Source organism: Vanellus vanellus (assembly GCF_965231255.1).
Source record: "Vanellus vanellus genome assembly, chromosome: 1".
Lineage (NCBI taxonomy): Eukaryota > Metazoa > Chordata > Aves > Charadriiformes > Charadriidae > Vanellus > Vanellus vanellus.
In genome coordinates, this window is record NC_138905.1 from 105023855 (window position 1) to 105044008 (window position 20154).

General features: G+C 44.4%; 1 protein-coding gene across 1 annotated transcript in view; it reads left to right on the forward strand.

The window, feature by feature from the left end:
• The first annotated feature begins 518 nt into the window (after positions 1 to 518).
• The window catches only part of VGLL3 (vestigial like family member 3), a 28677-nt gene continuing 9041 nt past the window's right edge, over positions 519 to 20154 (forward strand). The window contains exons 1-3 of the mRNA XM_082498845.1: positions 519 to 867; positions 10113 to 10374; positions 16097 to 16597. Of these exons, the coding sequence (XP_082354971.1) occupies positions 766 to 867; positions 10113 to 10374; positions 16097 to 16597 (865 nt within the window). The 5' untranslated portion in view covers positions 519 to 765. The remainder of the gene's footprint in view (positions 868 to 10112; positions 10375 to 16096; positions 16598 to 20154) is intronic.

A 20154-nucleotide genomic window follows, 5' to 3' on the forward strand; every position in this document is an offset into this window, starting at 1 on the left:
GGACTGGAGCCGTTACAACTAGATCCTGGTTTTCCATGTATTTTTCAAGTAGAGCAGTGCACTTAATTGATTTTTTTTTTTTATTTTTTTTTTAAACATTGCGGACCAAATGTGGGAAGGGGAAGAGGGACTTCCTGGGCTAGTTGAAAAATGCATCCAACCTGCCACTTCCTACGGGACAAGCGGGTTCCTCCTTCCTCCCAGATGAATTTCTAGGATGAATCCCTCTGGAGGTGGATGGCGTCCGACGCAGGTGACACTTGACTCTGGAGCGTCCCCGCCACTTAAGCCCGGCCGAGCTTCTCACGGACCGAAACCCGGCACCGAGGCGCTTCCCCCTCCCCGCCACCAGCTCCGCGCAGAACGGGGCGGGGGGGAGTGGGCGCAGGTGCTGCGCACCCGCGGAGCCGCCGCGGGGAGAGGGGAGAGGGGAAAGGGGGGGGGGACGGGACGGGACGGGCGGGGCGCGGTCCCGGTCTCCGCCCCCGCGGCCCCGCCACTGCCGCCGCCGCTGCCGCCGCCGGGGCGCCCCGCGCTGCCGCCGCCGCTGCCGCGCTATAAGTGCGGGCGCGGGGCGCGGCGGCCGCCGAAGATGCGCTGGCAGCCGGGGCTGCGCGGCGCCCCGCCGCGGCCGCCCTGCGCGGAGGAGAGGGAGAAGAAGAAGGAGGAAGAGGAGGAGGCGGCGGAGAAGAAGAAAAAGAAGAAGCAGGAGGAGGAGGAAGGAGGAGAAGGAGAAGGCGGCGGCGGTGCGGGACGGCCGCGGCCATGAGCTGCTCGGACGTGGCCATGCAGCAGCCCCCCGCCCCGGCGGCGTGCGGGGCACCCCGTTATCTGGCCGGCGCCGCGCCCGCGGCGGGTTGCCCGCAGGTGAGCCGCGGAGGAGGGAAGGGGTTGCGCGGTGGGCGGACTTGGGGGTGAGGGGGGCTTTTTGGGGAGCCTTCCTCACCCCACCACCTTAGCGGGCTGCATGGCGCATCGCTGGCTGGCCGGGGCGGAGGTCTCCGCCCCGGCCAGCCAGCGATGCGCCATGCAGCCCCCGGCCTGATTTGGAGATGCGGGAAGCTGGTGAGGGTGCCCTAGAGCAGCAGAGTCTGGTAAGACTTTTTTTTTTTTTTTTTTGATAAAAATGATATTTCCCCGCGCCCCAAATTCTTGTATTTGAGGGCGTCGGATTGCTCGGCTGGAGTGGGGAAGGGGGAGAAAGTTATTTCTTCCCTTCTTTCCCTCCCTCCTCCTCTCCGCCGTCGCTCCTTACTTGACGAGTCTCCCCGCTCGCCCGCCCGCTTATGTCGGCGCGGAGCTGCGCTTTTGCCACACCGCCCGTGCGGCGCAGTGCGGTCCACGGGCGGAACCTCCGCCCGCCGGCGGGAGGGGATCCGCGCTGCTCCCCGCGGACGGGGAGCGCCGCCGCGCCGCTCGCCTCGGCTCTCCTGGAAGGTCAGAGGCGGCGAGTTTCCAGCTGAATTTGGTGATCAGACGTATTTTTTTTTTTATTTTTTTATTTTATTTTTTTTTTAAAAGTGAATCAGGAAATTCTTATCAGGCTGACAGCATTTTTAGACTATGCAGTGCGTGGGTGAAGTGGGACTAATATTGACTTGGCCCTAATGTAGTCATCTGAGAATACATTTTTTTGGTTGTTGCTGCATTCCATAAGGTTTTATCATTATTATCCACGAAGATTGTTTTCTCCGTACATGGGAAGTGACCCCTAATATCAACTTGCCTGGGAGACACGAATATGGGCTAAAACATTAAAATTCCTATCGCGTGCTATTGGTTTGTTTTTTTTTTTTTTCTTTATTGTTGGGAGAGGGAGCGTGTTTGCAGTAATGATACCCCAGCAAACTTTTCCAGGTTGCTCACGTTGTTCCCTGTAAACGCGGGCTCTGGAAAACCTGTGAGTTTTGTCTGTTGCAGTGTCCTTTCGTTATTATTTCTTCTCTGATCTAGGTCGCAGCTTGCAGAACCTTCCCTCTATTCAATAATTTTAGTTACGAATTTTGTATTTGAATATCTGGGGCTCCGGTTGTTAGCCTGCATGATTTGGAGGGAAAATAAATATATAATCTTGAATTACTTGACTCTGGCTAAGAGACCTCAAAGTAGAAAACTGCAATTGAAACTTTGGTGAACTTTTTGACGTTTAACTCCATAGGCGATTGACTGTATTTCTCTTCTAGATCTGGAGTGTAGAACACATAGTACGTGAAAAATCCCTTAAACGATCATTAGCAGCTGTGTCACACTCCAGTGCAGTTGCTTTTTATTTTTAAACAGAATCATGAAGTTTCTCCATCAGCTGAAAGCGGCATCATATATGAAAGGTCCCAGAGGCACCTTAATGAATGCCAAAGTTTCTTGAAATTTCATTTTAAATAAACTGTGTTCTTTTTGGTTGGCTATTTAAGAAAAGCGGAGGTAGATATGCAAGGCAAGAAACATAGACAGCTCTGCTGAGCCAATACAGCTCATGAGTCGTGGCCAGCACAATAAATCCCGTTACCACCAAAAAACGTTCTAAACCTTGCTATCTTACATGTTATTGACAATTTGTTTTAGTTAATCGTGCTTGCACCAATTTTCCTGAACTATTTGGAGCTGGAGGGTCTTCACAAACTAGTCAAATGTCAGACTGGAAAACTCGTTGCACCCTCTGATTCTAGCAGCTGCAAACTTTAGAACATTTTATGTATTTTCTCTGAATCCAATGTTTTTTAAATAAATAAATAAAGTAAATATAGAATGAGCTCCTCATGCATCTGTAGTCACAGTGGAAAGATTTATTGTTCGGGGTAACGTATGACATTTTGCAAGTCTCTCTTTCTTCAGAATTGTCCTGTCAGGGACATTTAATCTACTGGTAACGACCATAAGGAAGAAGGATGAAGAATCTGTTGCCAGGTTTTTGTTTCTCCTTACACATGTGTTCAACATGTAAAATGCTTCTGTGCTCTTCGTGAGGATGATGACCATTTTAAAGAATGTTCTTCTTTGCCGGAATTAAAACTATGGTTTAAAAGTAACAGTGAGGAAAGATGAATTAGTGGAATATCTCAAAAATAAAGCTCTGCATTGGAGCTGATAAACTGGAGCTCACTTTTAAAATATCCGAGGACCCCATTGAAACGTTTTTCAGTGTCCTTGTACTACTCTGCTGTCTTTCGGTACCCAGTAAAACGATTTGTTTCCCGAGAGAGGAAGCTTCTCCGTGCTGTGCCCCTCTTGGCTTTCCTTTCCTTCTCAGCACAAGGAGGTGGAGGTGTGTCTTATTCTGACTAAAACTTGTGCATCTTCATAGGTATTTATAATAAAACTGTCACAAACATGTAATTGTGATGCCAGCTTTCAGTAGCAGTTTTGTATCCTTTAAAGAGCAAGCTCCTCAGCTGTGGAGCTGCTCTTGCAGATGTATAGGTTCAAGTTCTGGGCCACGGCGTCTCTCCGGAGAGGTAACCTCATTGTGTTTCTATAGGTCATGTGCTGCAGGTGAGGGTCAGGAGAAGCATCTCCAGCAAGCGGCTGGCATTGAGTCACTGCTCTGCAGTGAAAGGGGTTTGAATGGTCTTTTTTTTTTTTTTTTTTTTTTTAGATAACAGATCTTGGATTGCTTTTAAATGATGGACTAGCATGTACGGGGGTTGTGCAGATGTCACTACTATTTTTTTTTTTTTTTTTTGTTAGGGGATGGTCCATCATGCCCTTTTAAAGTTACCCCACTCTAAAGTTAGTCCCGCATTTCTGTATCTGTAGTTTTTATTCACTTAAAATCAGCGCAGCAATGCAGAATTTCTGGAAGCTTAGCTTTCACCAGTCTGTAGCCAAGAAAGGACTTGTTGGCGAATTAATTTAGATGGGATTTTTTTTTTTTAAAGCGCTTAGTGGACTGAAGCCTGAATTCCTACTGAATATTAATGGCAGTGGAGGCTTAGCACCTTAGATCTTTGAGATTGCTGAAGTCCAGGGTGTTTGCTGGAGGGAAGTGAGTGGAGTATGGATATACACATGCTCACACGCTGCCAGAAGGAACTGATCAAAATGGGGTGTGGCTGTAATTCTACAGATAAATCGGGGTTTCCATATTCCTTTGCCAAAAGACAGAGCGAGTGTGCGCCTGTGTTACAATAGGAATGCGTTCCTGTGCGTGGTAAGGAGCCGTGCCTGCGCGAGCATAGAGCCCTGCAGAATGGCAAAATTAAAACTCTCTTCATCACCTGCTTTCCTGGGGGGCTCTGCAGCTGTAGGAGTAAGTTTGGGCTTTTCTATGGGTTGGGTGAGGAATGGGTGTAACGGAGCTGCTCATTTGAAGAGACTCTGGAAATGCATAATCGGTGAAGAATCCCGTTGTATTCTTGGCGCGCAAGAAACGCCGTGCCGGCATGCCGTGCCCTGTCGGTCTAGGTGTAGCAAGCTGCAGGGCTGAGGCTAAGGTAGGATTCACCCTGGCTCAATAACAGCTCATCTTAAGACCTTTGAAATGGGAAGTTACAGTAAATGGTAGTTTTGGAATTTCTCCATGGTATGTAGATGTAGCGAGCTAAGCCAACACCGTCCTTGCTAAATCAAGTCTTGCATAAAAGAGTTGTGATATGCTTAAGTCAGACTTACTGCTGGCAGTGCTGTAGACAAGACTTTTTCCAGATAAGGGCTTGTCTCCATTAGCAAATTAGGTCACTAACTCAACTCTTCCTTCCAAACTAACAACGTTGCAGACAAGGACGAGTCGCGTTTAACGTTGTGTGGGCTGGCTGTAGCTAAAGCCTAATTCACGTACTGTAACACAGTTTTCAGTAAAGTTCTCTGCGTCACATGCTCGTAACTCTGAGGATGGGCTTGTTATGCTGCTGGTACTGTGTGGCAGTCCGCAGTATCTAACGCAGCAGATGACAGCAGAAGATAAGCTTCACGGTTAGTTTTTGTAGTTCAGGTGCTTTCTTGAGGCTTGCTCTGAAGCCCGGTGGCTGTCCTGCTACCGACTTCACTGGAAACTGCATCACACCTATATGACTCACCTTTAAAGGCTACTGTCAGAATTGCAGGATGTAAAGCCCGGATTGAGTCTTGCCCTGTGCGGGGACTTTTGTTGGTTTGTTTTGTTTAATCCCACGGGATGCTGCTGATATAAAAAATCTGGCTTGCTTTACTTTGTCATTCTGATTGAGACCGCATTCTATTTGATCTTCTAGCTACATAAAAACAGGGCTTTAGACTTTAATGGTACACCTCTGTTTACATGTACAGCAAAAAAATGTATAAATTCATTCTTATCCTACCGGTTCCCCCCATCAGCAGAGCATAGCAGGAGCTCCAGGCTCTACTGCCGCAAGTCCAGGGGCTCACCTGCCAGCAAGCGTGTGGCTTTGCTCTCGGCTTGCGCGTTTGCGAGGGTAGAAGTTAGCATTTCATGTTTTCAGGGCATGCCGTAAATACCAGCTTTTAGGCCCAGCATTCCGTGCTCTGATTTCTTGAAATTGTCTTCTTCCTTGAATACTTTCTGTGTTATCAATAGGAGCCTGCTTGGCAGACAGCTCCACAAACGGAGGACTGTCCATGATTTGCCACGAGTTTGTTGCTGAAATTCCTTCTCAGAAGCTTATGTCAAATGACAGCCTTTTTCTCAGGGTAGGGTCATATAGTGTTTCTTCAGTGTAGTTATTCTTTATTTTTGGTTCCTGTTCTTTCTCTCATAATGGAAAATCTCTAACAGGTGGCCACAGGCACACCAGACTTTTCATGCTTGGGAACATAAAGGACCATATGCTGTATGATGGCATGTATGGAGATAATAAGTTGGGGGAATAGGCAACCAGCTTATATGTAAAATAAGAGCTGGCCTGAACTTTCGATTCAAACTTGGCTAAACTAAAACTTTCTCCATTCTCAACTGTGCTTTGCTGTTTTTCTGTTTTGCTGCCTACTAGCTGGTTTCAGCTGGACGTGAATTTTTTTCAATTTGTGAAGAGGAATGTTCTGACATTTCTACCAGACACCCTGGGTGAGATCCGGGACCCTTGAAGTCAGTTGGACTTTTGCCATCGGCTTTAATGTGGCCAGAATTTCACTGCATGAGAACCATTTTGCTTGGTTCGAGATAGAATATGTCATAAAATAACAGGCATCTTGAAGACATGGTTGGGGTGTTTTTTGGGAAATTTTGGACCATATGTTTTCTTGGTCTAAAAGTAGTCATTCTTCCTCCGGAAAACAGGATGATGCTTATCCAGTATAAACCTTCTCTTTAATATTGCCTTATGAGCGGTGATTTGCTATTGACCTTTAGTTTCCTTTTGTTAGGCAACTTGCAGTAAGAGCTTAAATTCTCTTTGGAAGACCCTGTTTGTGAATGTATGAAATACCAAAAACAATGTTGGTTTCAGCTGAACGCAGCCCATGCTGTACAGCATTATTTACCCAGAGGTTGTACCATTCATCCTTCAGCCATGAACTTGGGTCTATTCTCTAAGCTGGCATCAGGTGCTATAGACATTGGATTGTCCCTATTTCCCAGTATGCTAAGCTGAATTTTAATTCTGTATTCTGGGTCTTGGCCAAGACGAGATTTTGTGTGTTTGTTTTGTTTTGTTTTTCAGAGGCTGCTTAATCTCAGCCTCTAGTTTTTAAGGGAGGGAGGTGGAATTCATGAAGATATGAAAGTATTGGAGATTTGAACATAAGGAAGAAATAACATTTTGTTTGGTCAGAAAATACTCTTTGTAAAGATCTTACAGATACGTGTGGCTGCTTAAATGTATCGCAGAACTGTTTATATGAGAAAAAAAAAAAAAAGTATGAGCGAAACTTGGCTAGCCCAGATTAGTTGTCAGAAACCTAACTTGTTTTTTTTTTTTCGTTTGTTTTGTTTTACTTCGCCCCCGCCCCATGATGGTGGGACAAATGCATTTAGCACTTGATGATCTTGCATACTTTTCCACTCACACAAGTGCAGTCAGAAATGCTGTGAGAAGATTACTGTTAAGGTCAGAACAAGTAAGACAGCATTTGTGTGCGGGCAGGGTATTTTAAGGGAGTTAGGGCGAGCAAAAGCATTATTGAAGGATGTATATACATTGCATACAAGGAAAATTTCGTGTCACTATCTCAGTGTAGTCTCTTACTTTGAGTCCTGTAATTCCAGGCTGGTAATTTCTTCCTGAAATACAAATTAAGTAGGTCTGTATCTGATCACAGGCTTGATGCAATTTTGAAAAGTCTTTTAATTTAGAACTCTCACCCTTTGCAAAAAACTCACCACAAAACACAACTTTTCACTGTAAATGCTTCAGCTCGTACACAAGGCCTTGTATTTGTCCATCAGTACCACCATCTTTTTTTTATTTTATCTTTTTACATAAAAAAAAAAAAAGTAGCCAGATTTGGTGTTTACAAAACTAACAAGTGCTCAGAATATCTTGTAATGACTGTCCGTGGACTGGAGGGGAGGGAAGAGAGTTGAAATGGAAAATGAATTAGATTCTTAGGCTGTGGAAGGGGGAACATTCCTGCACAGAGAAGCGACTCTGGAGATAAGTTTTAATTTCCTGAGCTCCAGTCTCTATATAGGAACATTGAAAGACTTCCTTCCTGATAACCAAGTCAAGCCAGGGGCTGTATTAAACGCTGTGGTTCTGTATATAATTGCGTGCTTGTATATGTATTTGCATACTCACAGTATAAATACAAATAGCGTATCAAAAATGATAGAAGTTAACTTTTAAATGTGTTGCGTGTAGTCAAGGTGTGGCATATACACTGCGCCTGAGATGTTGTCATATATCAGTCTCTATTTAGACTTCTATAAAGGTTCTCTTTCATACTTTGTCTCTACATAAAAACCAAAACTGAACCAAAACAAAAATGAAAAAAAGCACCTTCCTCCCTAACCACTTTTCTTGCATTTTTAAGAGGATCTGGGTTATGGTGCGTCTTTAAGAATGATCAAGTCACTGAAGTAGATGTGTTACACATTTCTAACGCGTGTATCTCCTGCATATGCGATATTGTTATAACCACTTCTGTCTCACTGAGGTCTCGTCGTTCCGTAATTACTTAGGCAAAGCCACAAAGCTCGCTATGAGTGATTTCTTAGTAAGCATTTCAGGAACAAATATTAGTAGACTTTTTCTTTGTTTGTTTAAAGAAAACACAAAATATTTACAAAAAAGTGTAAGTCACCCCAAATTCTGCATTTGCAAAAAAATGGTTTCAGAGCCTCAGACTATGTTTCCTTTTAGCAATTAATTTCTAGTAAAACTGTTTTAATTTGCCGTTTCCATCTTTGTTTGTTTCTTTTTTAAAAGTGAATCCCACAGTTTAGGATTTGGGGATAAAACCGTATGTCTAAATAATCTCTAAATAACTAATACTGTGCTAAGCAAGGACACAGTATAACTTGCTTTGTGACTCACAGATTTACTTGAATTCCGGAACGTTGTCTCGATATCCCAAACTGTAAAATGGAATTACTTACATCCCTCATTGCAGTTTGTGTAAGAACATCAGAATTAAAGATATTACTGAGATATTCTATGTTTGTCAGTTAACCTACTGTAATGTCAGAAACATTGCTTAATTTCTATGAGCTTTTAGTGTTACAGGGTTTAGTTCCACTTGTCAATAGCTTTTTCTTACAATTATTTTTTTGCATAGCCATTCATAATTAAGAATTAGCCCCAGAGTATCTTCTTTGTATCATAATGAGAGAATTTGTATCAGTTTATGTGATTTTTTGAAAGCACAGAATGTAAATGTATTGATGGTATACAAGATCGGAAAATGACTTTCAATTATTTCTAAATCAGACAGGCCTGTTTATTGTATAAATGTAACTTTATAGACTGTGTAGTTGTTTAACTTTTTCTTCAGAACAACTTTGGAAAAGGGGGAAAAGGCCGTAAACTTAAAGAGATTCTGATGGCGCTAAAGTGTTGCCAAGCAAACCATAAAAGATAAGTCAAACTGTAATTCTATAGAAAAGCTATGAAATACTTCTACATATGTGCTGTAGTTGTTTTTGGGTTCCTGAGGCTGCTTGTGTGTAAAGTCAGCTGTGGAAATGGCTAGCTAGCTAAAAGCTGTGATTCCTGCAGCTCGACTGTTCTGGGGAGATACTTTTTTTGTGAAAACAGTTGTAAAGTGGAACATCTGAAAAATATGTTCCATGCAAAATGGATCTTCACACACATTTATTTTGACATTTAGGTTTGATTTGAGAGCGAAGATTCTGAAATAGCCCTTCACAGATGGCTAGTATGCGTTTTATTTTTTTATATGCTTCTCTATGTTTTTGCATGTGTTTGCAGACTTGTCAATCCCCCTCTTCCCCCAGATCACATGTTTAATTTTTATGACTTGAATTTTTGTCCTTTTCTCCAGAAGCTGATGTTTAAAAACTAAAAATAAAAAAAGGAAAAGGGGGGAAAAAAACCCATGCCAACCCCAAAACAAAAAAAATACTCTCAAACCACCCCCCTCCCCCCAAATCCTACTTGCCACCCTAAGGTGGTTATCCTATGATAAAAATTTTCTTGGCGGTGAGTGAGAATTTATGTATTTTGTGAAGTTTTATAATACAGCGGAAAAATTTTCAGGAAGCACTAAATTCTCCCATCCCTACACCTTCAGCAGCAAGTAGATTTGGGGGACCCCAGCGGGCCGTGTGCTCTGGACTGGGGGAGCACAGCCAGCAAAACCTGGTGTGTGTTCAGCTTGACGGGTGAAGCGCAGACGTTGTGTATCTGGCCACCCTTCCGCAGGGCTGGACTTGACCTCTGTAGCCTTTACTGATGGGAATATCCTTTCCAGGTGGGAGCAAGGAGTGAATTGTTAGAGTCTGTCTGTTTTATTTGGAAGGTATCAAGTGAAAGCTGTTGCCGACAAATTGTGGTTGTGAAACATGCCTGAGAAGCAGGTCCATCTGTGTGCGAGGAATAAAAACTCTAAGTGGCGCTGGTAATCTCTCCTTTGTGAAATGTCGGTGCAAAGTATCTCTGTATTCCAACTGTAATTATGAAATGAATAGTCAATGTATTCAGTTATTTTTCTTTAAGGAAACCAGATGTTGAGCTTGCACTGAATGCCATCGGTGATACATCTCTTGTTTGTTTTGTTTTTAGTCCCAGAAGAAGTTAGCTGTATACAACAAGATGCAGGAGTCTCTGGAAGTGACCCTTCCCAGCAAGCAAGAGGAGGATGAGAAAGACCAGCCTGCCGAGATGGAGTACCTTAACTCTCGCTGCGTCCTTTTCACATACTTCCAGGGAGACATTGGTTCGGTAGTGGATGAACACTTCTCAAGAGCTTTGAGCCAAGCCAGTAGCTTCAATCCAGAAACTGCCCTTACCAGGAGCAAGGCAGGACTAAGTCCTCTGTGGAGAGGTAAGAGGAGCAGTAACTTGCTCTCTGTGGTGCAGCTTACTTGGTCTGTGTCGCAGTAACTCACTCATATTGCATTGCGGCTGAAATTTTGCTCCTCTGTGGGGATGGAAATATCCCCCTCCAATTTGAAAGAACCAAGGAGCTTCTTGGGGTTGAGTGATGTGAAGTGTTAAAGGGGGAAAGAGGCACCAAAGGCATGGAAGAACCAGGTGTGTCCCTCTCTTGCCATAGCCCATGGGTCTGCTGAGGCCTGGAAGGAACAGGGCAGAGCTCGTGTTGCTTCGCAAATGTCTGCTGCAAGGCTGGAGGCTTATTCTTAAGCTCCAAGTGTGAAACTTGGCCTGTGAGGCAAGAGCAAAGCTGTTTGGGATGCTGGCCTTGGACGTGAGGAGACCCATGCAGCTTTCTGGGGTGACTTTGCCAGGCTATTAAGATTTGTCTATGGCTGCTTTCCAGGTGGGGAGGAGCCAGCACAGGCTGGAACAGGCTTGGGTGCAAGGCCAGGACCTCGTGGCTGCAGCCGTGTGGTGTGTGGTGCATTGCAGCCTGGCCACAGGCAGAGCTCACGGGCGAGATAGGGCCATCATGACTGGTTTCCCACATGTAAAATGGAGCTGATGTTACTCTGCTTCCGAGCAGGGAGTAGGTGCTGCAAGACATTTGATACTGCCATAGCACTCACGTCTGACAATGTGTATAAGCATGATCAACGTAACAAGGAGCAGATCTCGCCAGATATCCTAGGTAGACCTTACAGATAAGATTTCAACAAAGGTGACTGGAGAAATCGTGCTGGCCAAGATGCTATTTCCATTTGTTGACTGTGGCAGTCTGGGTAGTTTTTCAGATCCACAGCTGCATTATTTCTGATCATGTCCTTATGTGGACTGGCAAAGGGACACGAACTCCGTGTTGTGAGTAATGGCCGTGTGCGTCGGGTTCAGTGAGAGAGATATCGTGAGGATCCTTGTAGGGGTGGTGGAGTTCATAATCAGTGATATTGAGGTGAGAGTGTATTGATGAAAGTCACAGATAATAAAGAGAGATGGGATTTTTGGAAACCACTGTGAAGAGAAAAATAGCACAGGACTTGCTTTCCAGAAGGATGATGACAAATCCAAGGAAGTTTAAGTAAAGGTCAGCAGAAGTGGCTGGGGAGCTAGAGGAATTTATGGCTTGAGCCGGGACCATTAATGTTAATGGGAAATTTTCCGTCGACTCGACTGAGAGCAGGATTGAACCTATGCTTACTAAAAAGGAGACTGGAGCATTTATAAATGGCCCAGACAGGCTATAAATGCTTTAGAGATGGGATCAAGGCTGTCCCTAGAGACCCCATGCCTACAGCAAGCCCTCTTGACGAGCTCGGAGACATCCCATGGGTGGGGTTGCGTGTCTTCTCTTTGGCCTCAGACGTACCCTGCTGCTTGTCCCTGGCTCCCCCTGTGGTTGCACAGCCCTCCCCAGAGGGCTCCGCAGGGGACAGGGTAGCCTGGCATAAGGGTTCTTCAGCCATGCTGCCTCCTGACCTGGTGTGCCCCGTGCCGTTGGCGGGGAACGGAGGTCTGCGTGTCCTGAAAGCCTTCCGGGAATAAAGTAAGGGGATATGCCCTCTGCTGCCGCTGCACCTGCTGAAGCCGTAGGAAACTCCCCGGGGAGGCTGCTCGGCTTGGTTCTGTGCTGCGGATGCTGAGAAAGCAGAGGGTATTTGCTTTGCCAGAGAAGAGAAGCCAACAAGAGTTTTATCAGGCCCAAATGAGTTTCTGAAACGTGCCTGCTTGAAAAAAGTGGGGAAGGAGCAATGCTAACACCATGGTCTTCTGGTTCATGTACCAGTTGTCAAAGATGTTCCGTTACAGCAAATGGATGTGAATTTGTATCCCATTACGTAAAGAAGTTAAAATAACATTATGTCCTGGTTTGACACGACACATTAGCTTGAAGATCTTTAATAAATAATATTCATGGGCAGTCAGAATTTTTGTCAATAAATTACTCAAAGATAAATTAAAAAAAAAAAAAGCTTTTGCATTTGCAATAGCTATTTTGGAAGCTACAGATTTAAATTGAAAGTGTGTGGGTATGAACTGGCTACTCAGCTCACTGCGTTATTTCTCCTTTACCTGAGAGGCCAGATTAGTAATGTTTTCTGTTTTCTTTTTTTTTTTTTTTAATCTTGTTTAGGTTTGGTTTTTTTAGTGTCCTGATGGAAGAGGAAACTGTGATTTCATCATTAAGCTGATACTGTGGGTTTTTTTCTTTTGAGGAGGGATTTTGCTTGTCTATAGAAAATAGAGCCTGTTGTCCTGAAAAGAGCAAGTTTTGTCTTTTTTATGTTGAAAATACTGATCAGTTAGACTAAAATTAATTTCAAAACTGTCTTTTTATACAATATAGTTCCCTACAACAGGGTCTGGTAATATGGACTTTGAATATTCAATTGGAGGTGCAGCTACCTGAAATCTTTTGCAGGGGCTAATGATACCTTGAATCTAATGTTACCTTAATGGTGTTTTTATCAACATGTTTTTCCTAGCTGAAAGTGTTCAGGTTTGTTTCTTTCTTGGGTTTTGTTGTTTTTGTTTGTTTGTTTGTTTTGGTTGGTTGGTTGGTTTGGGTTTTGTTTTTTCCCTCCTTCCTTGAGAAGTAATGTTGCACTACAGAAAATTCCATACATTGTTGTCTTTATAGCATGTGCGCTTTGGCATGTTTTCAGTGCGTGTCGGCCAGCCACCATGAACATTTGCGTTATTCACCACTTCGTGGTATCTGAGATGTTGCCATCTCTCTGCCTCCCTGTACTTAGAATAGGAGGTTGTGGTAACTGTTAAATGCCTTCTTCCCGCCTCCTGAAAGCCTGTGGAAGCTACTCAGGTTATTTTTTTTTTTTTTCTTTCTCAAGGACAGTGCTGAGATGGCTGTTTCCTCATTGCCACGTCCCATAGAGGCCAGGTGTCTGACATGATGGTATCTGTAAAGACAGTTGGTTGTACTCACTGTTTTACAGGAGGGAAGGAAAGGAGAGCATTCAAACGCCATGGAAATGTGTGGTGGTTGGGGGTTATGGTTCAACAGAGAGATGGTTCTTGTTGATGGGGTTGCTGGACACTTACTATTTAGTAGCATCCTCTGTGAGCACTCAGAGCGGATGAAGTTTTCCTGCGTGTTCGTATGTCCTGGGTGGACCCTGTACGTCCAGAGACAAGACTTGACCTTGATCAGTGAGTTTGGCCTCTGCACTCAGTGAGGTCTCATGAGGGCTGATCCATGACAGTTTCTGACAGCGATAATGGCTTTGTGAAATGTGCACAGGTTTGAAAAACGGAGATAACCAAACATATTTTCTGTGGCCGAGACCTTCTGCATGATTGGTAAAGGCAAGCTGGTATGCAATGCGGGATGAATTCGTATTGGCAAATCCGGTGGTTTAAAGTGCTCTCTCCTGGTATTAAAGTCATGCTGCAGATACTTTGTGGTTTTCTGTGCTTTTTTGAAGTGAGATGGTTTGGATTTAGGGCTTTTCCGTGCAGATAACAGCCAGATAGTTTCCAAAAACTCTCGATTACAGAGATTAATTTTCCAGAATACTGGCAATGCATTGTCAAGTGTGCTGCTCTGTTAAGCAGTGAGGAAAACAACAGACTGGACATGAAGAAGCTTGGTTTTGCTTTTCTTTTTTTTTTTTTTTTGGTCACCCCTGCTGCCAACATTGTAAGCCACATGCACTCTCTATCTCAGCCTAATCCCTTGTAACAAGGAAGGCATAATTTACAAACAAGGAACAATACTGATTTCAGAGGGGTGGTGAGGCTTCTGTTATATACTTGAAGTTAGAACACAGGAAGTTCCGTTCAAATACACGGAAAAACTTCTTTACGGTGAGGGTGAGAGAGCACTGGCACAGGCTGCCCAGGGAGGGTGTGGAGTCCCCTTCTCTGGAGATTTTCAAGACCCGCCTGGATGCAGTCCTGAGTAATGTGCTCTAGGCAGTAATGTGCTTTAGCAGGGGAGTGGGACTAGATGATCTCTAGAGGTCCCTTCCAACTCTGAAAATTCCGTGATCCTTCTAGTGTGAATTACAATAGAAATACATTGCTAAAAAAGAAGCAACCTTTTGAAGAAAGCCATGTTGGAGTACAGTTTGCTAGATAAGCTTGCAGCCTCTGAAGCAGTTTGGCACAACGGGAAGTTCTCTACTTTTCTCCATAGTGCATTTGCAAAGTTTATTGCCAATATCAGAAGTTAATTGGGCTCAATAATCTGCCTAAATCAAAGCCAATTGATATGTGGAAAAATTTCTGGGATTTTGAAACAGATATGTGAGTATCCTAGTGATGCAGTCAGAAAACGCTTTCACAGTTTTTGCTTCCAAAATATTTTTGTGTAAGCAAAGTTCAGAGGCAGGAGCGTTTGAAGAATCTGTTCATTCTCAATGGTGTTTCACCCAAGTCTCATTGCAGTTGCTTATTAAACAAAGCAAAACAAAAGGTCATTTAAAAAAAATAATATAAATATTTTTGTAAATGTTATATGAGGAACAGAGGATTCCTCGCCTCGTCAAATATTAAACTTCCCTGGCTTTATTTTTCTGTAGCCTATTGTTATGACTGTTCTTTCATCAGAGGTGAAATCCTGTATTTTTATGTTTCCATCGTTGACCAAAAAAAACCCCTATTTGAGCTGAGACATATTGCATGAAGCAGTACTTTCAAACATGATCTGGCAAGAGGATTGTGAGACTGGAGATGCCAATACTTTCCTACACATCAAAAACACTAACTGTTCCATCAAAAGAGGAATTTTTAGAATGTGATTTCATAATGTAGAGGCATCGGAATCCATTTAAATATAAGTTGAGCCCTAGCAGTAAGAAGCAGCGAGTCTTTTCTTTCTGGCAAAAAGTTCTTTCAGTTACATGGATGTTTCTGCTTGTGCGATCCTATTGGGTACAGGGCAGCATCATATATTCTATAAGGGACTAATATAAGTGTGTTAGATATGATCTTTATCCCATCAAAGCTTGCAATTAGTTTGAAAAGATCTGGTATTCTTCCTTTAGGCAAATGTTTTCTATTCTGCAGTGTGACCTGGTTTTCTGTCCGCAGAAGCATTTACAGCCACAACAGCCGCCTTTCTAAATGATGCGTTCTGGTCTGGTCAGGAGTTAGCCTCTCCTCATAATTCCTGTAGCAAGATCCTGAGAGAGCTGCAACTCTTCAGCCTGGAGAAGACAAGTCTTCTTGGGGAGATCTTATCAATATGTATAAATACCTGATGGGTAGGAATGAAGATGGGGGAGCCAGGGTCTCCTCAGCAATGCTTGCTGACAGGACAAGAGGCAGTCGGCACAAATTAGAGAACAGTAAACTCCCATCTGAACACAGGAAAACACTTTTTTTTTTTAACTTATTTTTTATTTTTTAAATTGTTGAGGGTGGCTAAGCACTGGAACAGGTTGTCCAGAGAGGTTGTGGAGTTTGTATCTCAGTCAAAATCTGACTGGACGCGGTTTTGAACAACCTGCTCTAGGTGACCCCACTTGATTGGACTAGATGATCTCAAGAGGTGCCCTCCTACCTCAACTGTCCTATGATTCTGTGATTGCTGAGGAAGCTTGAGTTCAGTGTTAGAAATTTCAGAGAGTAGACAATCATTGTGGGGGTTTTGTCATTAAATTTGTTGTTCATCTTCAGTCATACTTAATTTCTCTCCTCTCTACCAGAAAGCTCAACAATTTCAAGCCAAAGGAGCAGTTTCCCAACTTCATTTTGGACCAGCTCTTATCAGCCTCCCCCTCCACCATGCTTAAGTGGAGTACACCCCGATTTCCCTGTTACTGCACCAGGCACCTTCCCAACACCAGATCCCAGCAGCTGGCCAGGACACGGCCTTCATCAGACTGCCCCACCTCCTCCCCCTGCTGCATCTGAATCCTGGCATTATCCTTTAGCATCTCAGGTGAGCCCTTCGTATGCACACATGCATGACGTGTACATGCATCGCCATCACCCTCATCCACACATGCACCATCACCATCCCAGCTCGCACCGTGACCCCCGGTACGGGTCCCTGCTGATGCCTTCAGTCCGTGCAGCCAGGATTCCTGCTCCCCAGTGTGACGTGACAAAGACAGATCCCGCTGCTGTCACCGGCGCTACCTCAGCATGGGCTGGAGCCTTTCATGGAACAGTGGACATTGTGCCAAGTTTTGGGTTTGACACAGGTAAGATGGTTGGTTGGTTTGTGTCTGTGACTTGTTTTAGCAGGAAGAATTCGAGCAAAGAAGTGGACTCCCTGCAGCTGAAGCAGGGCTTGTTCTCAGAGCCTTCTCCAAATATATTTCCAGGTGGGAATCCCTCCTGAAATTGCGGTCAGGGCAGATGAGCTGTGAAACATCCAGCTCTCGCTGCCTTCTGTTGAGAGACCTTTGTCTGCCTTGGTCCCATTTAAGCCAAATGAGTTGTGACATGATACGTGGGGTTTTTTTGTTTAAATCTTGTGGGAAATGGTTAATTAAACTTCCATGTGGAAGCTTCCAGCTCGTTCAGCTAGTTCATATGTGCATTCACCAAAATATAGCTCCAATGAGGACTGAACTAATAACTTGTCAGTACAGGAGGATTGCATCTTGCTCATCTAAATTGGAACAGATCAGCATTTCCTTCCTGTGTAGTATCCAGGTGTCACATAGAGAGTAGAGATGCTGGTTGACACGTGCTCGCCATCAAACTAAACTTTCCGTAGGATCTAGGCAGAGGTCTGTGAATTAGATTCATTTTACTGAAGGGTCTGTAGCGGTAGGACGGCCTCCATAAACTACATCTGCATCTGCAAGCATCGACTGGCAGGCGGTCATCTCGGAGTTAGGAGCGGTCTGGCAGCCCTCGTTGTTCATAGTTGCTTGCGATCGGGTGATGGGTGACTAACGGTTTCCAGCACACCCATCCTGGAGCTCTTATGCACTACTAAGGTCTCCTTTTCCTGCTTGGTACTTACCTGACCAGCAGCAATCCTTGCAGATTAGTACTTCTTAAACACGTTATGTTATTTATTAAGGAAGTACTAGGTTTGCATCTCTCTCCCTTTTTCCTTCAGGTATCTGTTTGTCTGTCTTCTTGATAGCTCTAACCGATTCAATGTGTGAGGAGCACTGCCTTGCTTTGATCAGTGTGCAGGGGAACAAAGAATTGGTAGAGAAAAAAATGCTGCGTCTTAAATATGAAATAACACGAACCCAAAACCTGATTATAACTGAGCTAACCTAACACGAATCTCTCTCTCTTCCCTTAACAGCAACTGGGAACCAATAATCTCTTCTAAATACCGTGCCATTTCCTGCCTCAAGAAATTAAGAAAAAGTGTAATAGGGTTCTTAACACTTGACAATTTTATATCTATTAATATTTCCAGCCATGCCAATGATAGAAGATGAATTACATTTTGTGCTTTTGGGTGTAATCTGACGAGACTGGGATCTCAAGTTTCGCCATTCTGACAAATTCCATAATGGGAGTGAGCTGCCTTCTCAGAAACGTGAGCAAATTGTCACTGCCACAGGTAGAGGGGACGAGTCCCCTGCTCTGACAGTAGCCTCAGCAGTCTGGCTCCAGACCTCTGGTATTTCACTTACCTTTTGGGGATGGAGATGAGAACTGCGTAAGGGATTGTTAGCCAGGAGAAACCACTATATGGCTTAGGTATACGTCCAGCCCAGGCTGTGAGTTGTTTCAGTGCTGGGCCGGTTGGTTTGCTTACCGCTACTTTGTTGGTAGCGGTACCGTCTAATAAAGCAGGTGCTTTTTTCTCTTTTCCTGGAAGAGCACAGTACCTCAAAAAGGATTATGGGTCCTAGCACTGCCTTACAGGACTAACACGGCCTTTGCTTGGTGCTGCCTTCTCCTTGTGAGAATCCCTATGGAAGGGTAGAGTCGGATGCTTGATTTTGTCAGGATCCTGATTTGTCAGTGCTTAACCGTGGCTTGTAGTTGTCTGCTCGGTGTGGGAGGCAGCAGAGAGGGCCTGAACTGTTGATTTCTGGCCCATGCCTGATGTGTGGGTTTTAGTCCATGAGTTCCTGTGGGGGAAAAGAAAGAGGGGAACGTGTGACTGCTTTGCGGAAACAGAGGGTTTCAGCAGACCAATGTCTCGCTTCTTTGTGACTATTCAAAACGTCCTTGCACTGGAACACAACAGTACCAACCTTATGGGGCAGCCCCAGTTTGGTACATAAGGCTTTGGAAACAAGGGAGCAAGCAGTGACACACAGCGGGTCGTGGTAGCCCGTGACGTTACGATTATTTGCTTTCTTACCCTGTACGCTCATCCCTCCTGTGCTCTCCAAGCAGAGGCTTGCTGGGAAGGGTGGGAAGGTTCTGAGGTCCCCTTTCAGCCTTGCCTGCAGCTTGTAGATTTGAGGGAAATGCTTTGGTGACAGGCGTGCAAGGGGTGGTCGTGGTGAAAAGAGGGAGCTCAGTTGCCCCAGTGTTTTGCGTGCGTGTCAAATGATGTCTTCATCCCAGGGAAGGTGTGTTGTGCTGCAGAGGCGAGAAGGGCGCTGCTGAAGCGCCACACTGCATTGCATCCAGAACTCACCAGCGTAGGTGAAGCTTTTCTTGCTCCATGTCTGCTCCAGGGGAGGATTATACTGGATAAGTCTCCACATCACATAGAATTTCATTACACTTATCTCTAATGTGAGACGGCAGTCTCAACGGAAAGGCTCAAAACTGAAGAGCCTGAAAGACAGTACTGGCTTTCTGTGGTGTAGAAGTGGTTTCTCCAGAGTAGGGCAAGGCCACAGTGGCAAGAAAACTTCAGTTTGCTCATATGGCCTTGGAGAATAAAAGACATCAACCTGTGGAGCTGTCATATCTGATTCCGTGAGCTTCAGATGATTTATATAAAAAAGCTGATTTGGTATCTACCTAGACATTGCTTTTCAGAGCCCTTTAGGTAAGAAAATTACTCCCTTCCCCCCACTTACTGTGGATCACATTTCTTGTGCTACTGTCACACGCGATTATAGAAACATTTGCAAAATTCCTCACGCTGCATTATATGGAATGATAAGTGTTGGGATCAGGGCAGGCTGGCTGTAATCTTACCCTCTTCCAGCTACATTGTTGCATCTCTGCCACACTAAGCCGAATACTCGATCCCATGAATGGATGATGCTGGATCACTTCAAAGGTTAAGAGGGGGTTCCCTTTGCATGCACCGTATAGTTCGGGAATTTATGTTTCAGAACACATTGTGTGGGACATCAGCGCATCGCCATTCATGGAGCTAACAAAGTATCGATCTGTCTTGCACATCTGTTTGAACTTACATGGTCCTATTTTAGAGAATGAAGAGGGATTTAGCTACCTGATTCCCATTAAATGTGGCTTAATCCTCACATTGTGTGCTGCAAATTAACCCTTTTAGAAGCTGCTTTGTTGGTACAAGTGGCATTAAAGAAAATGCTAGTGTGCATCAAAATTTATTAAAACCTGTTACGTTTGTGGCTGCTGGTATGCACTGTCTTTCCGAAGCTGAAGTGTCCAAACTATAACGCGTAATATAAAAGTGGTTTATATCAATCATTGGTATAAACACATTGATATAAGCACGACGTGCTTGTTCTTTAGGCCATATTTCCCTGCCCTGCCGATGTCGAGCAAAACAAGCAATGCTCTGCCAGCATTGACTGAGGTTCACGACATACCCACAGAGCGTTGCAGCAGCCCTAATCCCACAGCGTTGGGGCTAAATCCTCGTGTTTACGTTAAGGATGTACAA